This window comes from Pundamilia nyererei, unplaced genomic scaffold (assembly GCF_000239375.1).
Source record: "Pundamilia nyererei isolate P.nyererei 1_Seehausen unplaced genomic scaffold, PunNye1.0 scaffold00084, whole genome shotgun sequence".
NCBI lineage: Eukaryota > Metazoa > Chordata > Actinopteri > Cichliformes > Cichlidae > Pundamilia > Pundamilia nyererei.
Genome location: NW_005187485.1, coordinates 1,260,456 through 1,261,952, shown reverse-complemented (window position 1 = coordinate 1,261,952; position 1,497 = coordinate 1,260,456). Strand labels below are relative to the sequence as shown.

Genomic DNA, 1,497 nt, shown 5'->3' with positions numbered 1-1,497 from the left:
CAGAAACAAGCTTTCGTAGTTTTCCATATCAATCTCATAAGGGATCTCATACTTTTGAGGGGGTTTCTGCTGCCCCCAAGTGGTATACAAGAGGAGGGGGGGGTTTGTTTTTGTTTTGCAAAGCAGGCAAATACTGTAGTAATACAAACTGTGTATAAATTACAGGGAACTAAACCTGACTGAGAGAGGAAGAAAAAATAAATAAAAAGGAAGCTAAACAAACATCACATTCCAGTAAAGGCAACACAATACATACTGTTGACTCATATATCATCCCGGAAAATGCAGAGGCGATTAGGTAATGAAGAAATGGGTCCCAGGTCCGGTAGAATAAAAAGGGTTTATCCTTTAATGGTGCAGAAGAGCTTCAGATAGAAAGAGTAGGACACCTGTCAGTGATCCACTAGACCAAGATAGATTTCCAAGCACAGCGGAGCAGAACGTGCCAAAAGGTCTCTGTAGTGAAAATAGGCCATTACATTAAACTGTTGAACAATTGTGATCCAAACCTGCTGGACACAGTGCCAGCAGCAGACAGACGTGTAGAACGAAGCATTTAATACAAAGCTCAGGAACACATTTTTAAAAAGTCATGACATCAAAATGTGTTTTATGTCCATACTTGATATAAGATTTCAGCTGCTCAACAGTCCAGCCTTCATTTCACAATGTGTCAAATGCTCTGAGAGAGTAGCAGGTCTGGACTGCAGAGGTGCTACTTTGCACTTTTTTTTATTAAGGATCCCTGCAGTTGCATGTGCAGATTCTTCTTCATCTTCTTCTTCTTTCGGATCCTAATCCACATATTTTTTTTCCTGAAAGACCGCTTTCTGGAAATGTTTTGTTGGCATCAAGTTTAAAATGACTTTTTTTTCTGAAAGGCTTAAAAAGTCTTTTTAATTCTGATTTTATTTACATTTTACTTGTTTTGTAAAACGTGTTTGTAAGAGAAGTCTACATTAAAAGTGATTAGAAGTGAGCCATAAGTCCTCTAATAAGTTATGCCTCATCCTATAGGTAAGCACAATGGGACAGTCCAGGGCAGGGTGTACTTCCGCTGTCCCCCAGGCCACGGCGTGTTTGTCAAGCCCTCTCGTCTCACCAGAGGACCACCCTCCATGGACACAGAACCGCAGACTCTGATCAGATAGGACCCAAAGAAGGACGCATTTTCCGGGGAGTTGCAGGGATCTGAGCGTGGTCCTCAGATCCTCTTCGGCCTCCCTTCGTATTATCTTTTTGACCACTCAAGTCTCTGAGCTGAAGGAGTCTGTGCTGTCTGAAAGCATATCTTACCTGTGCATTTAATGAAGGTATATCCTAATTATTGTTCACTGACAACAACAACAAAAATCACTATGCACATATCTTAGTTTTCTATATGGTGATATTTTTATAGAAAACTTTAATCTGGGAGTCTTTATACAATATTACCCACATACTTTTTGTTACATTGGTTCTGAACACTACCGTATTTTTGTAAGGCAATGCACTCCA

The 1,497-nt window shown here is 40.2% G+C and overlaps 1 protein-coding gene across 5 annotated transcripts in view; it reads left to right on the top strand.

Moving 5' to 3' along the window:
- kif13a (kinesin family member 13A) overlaps positions 1-1,491 on the top strand; it is a 37,568-nt gene extending 36,077 nt beyond the window's left edge. For all 5 annotated transcript variants that reach the window (XM_013912242.1, XM_013912240.1, XM_013912239.1 and 2 more), the window contains one exon: positions 1,018-1,491. In XM_013912242.1, coding sequence (XP_013767696.1) covers positions 1,018-1,151 — 134 coding nt within the window. In that variant the 3' untranslated portion in view covers positions 1,152-1,491. The remainder of the gene's footprint in view (positions 1-1,017) is intronic.
- Positions 1,492-1,497: the final 6 nt, after the last annotated feature.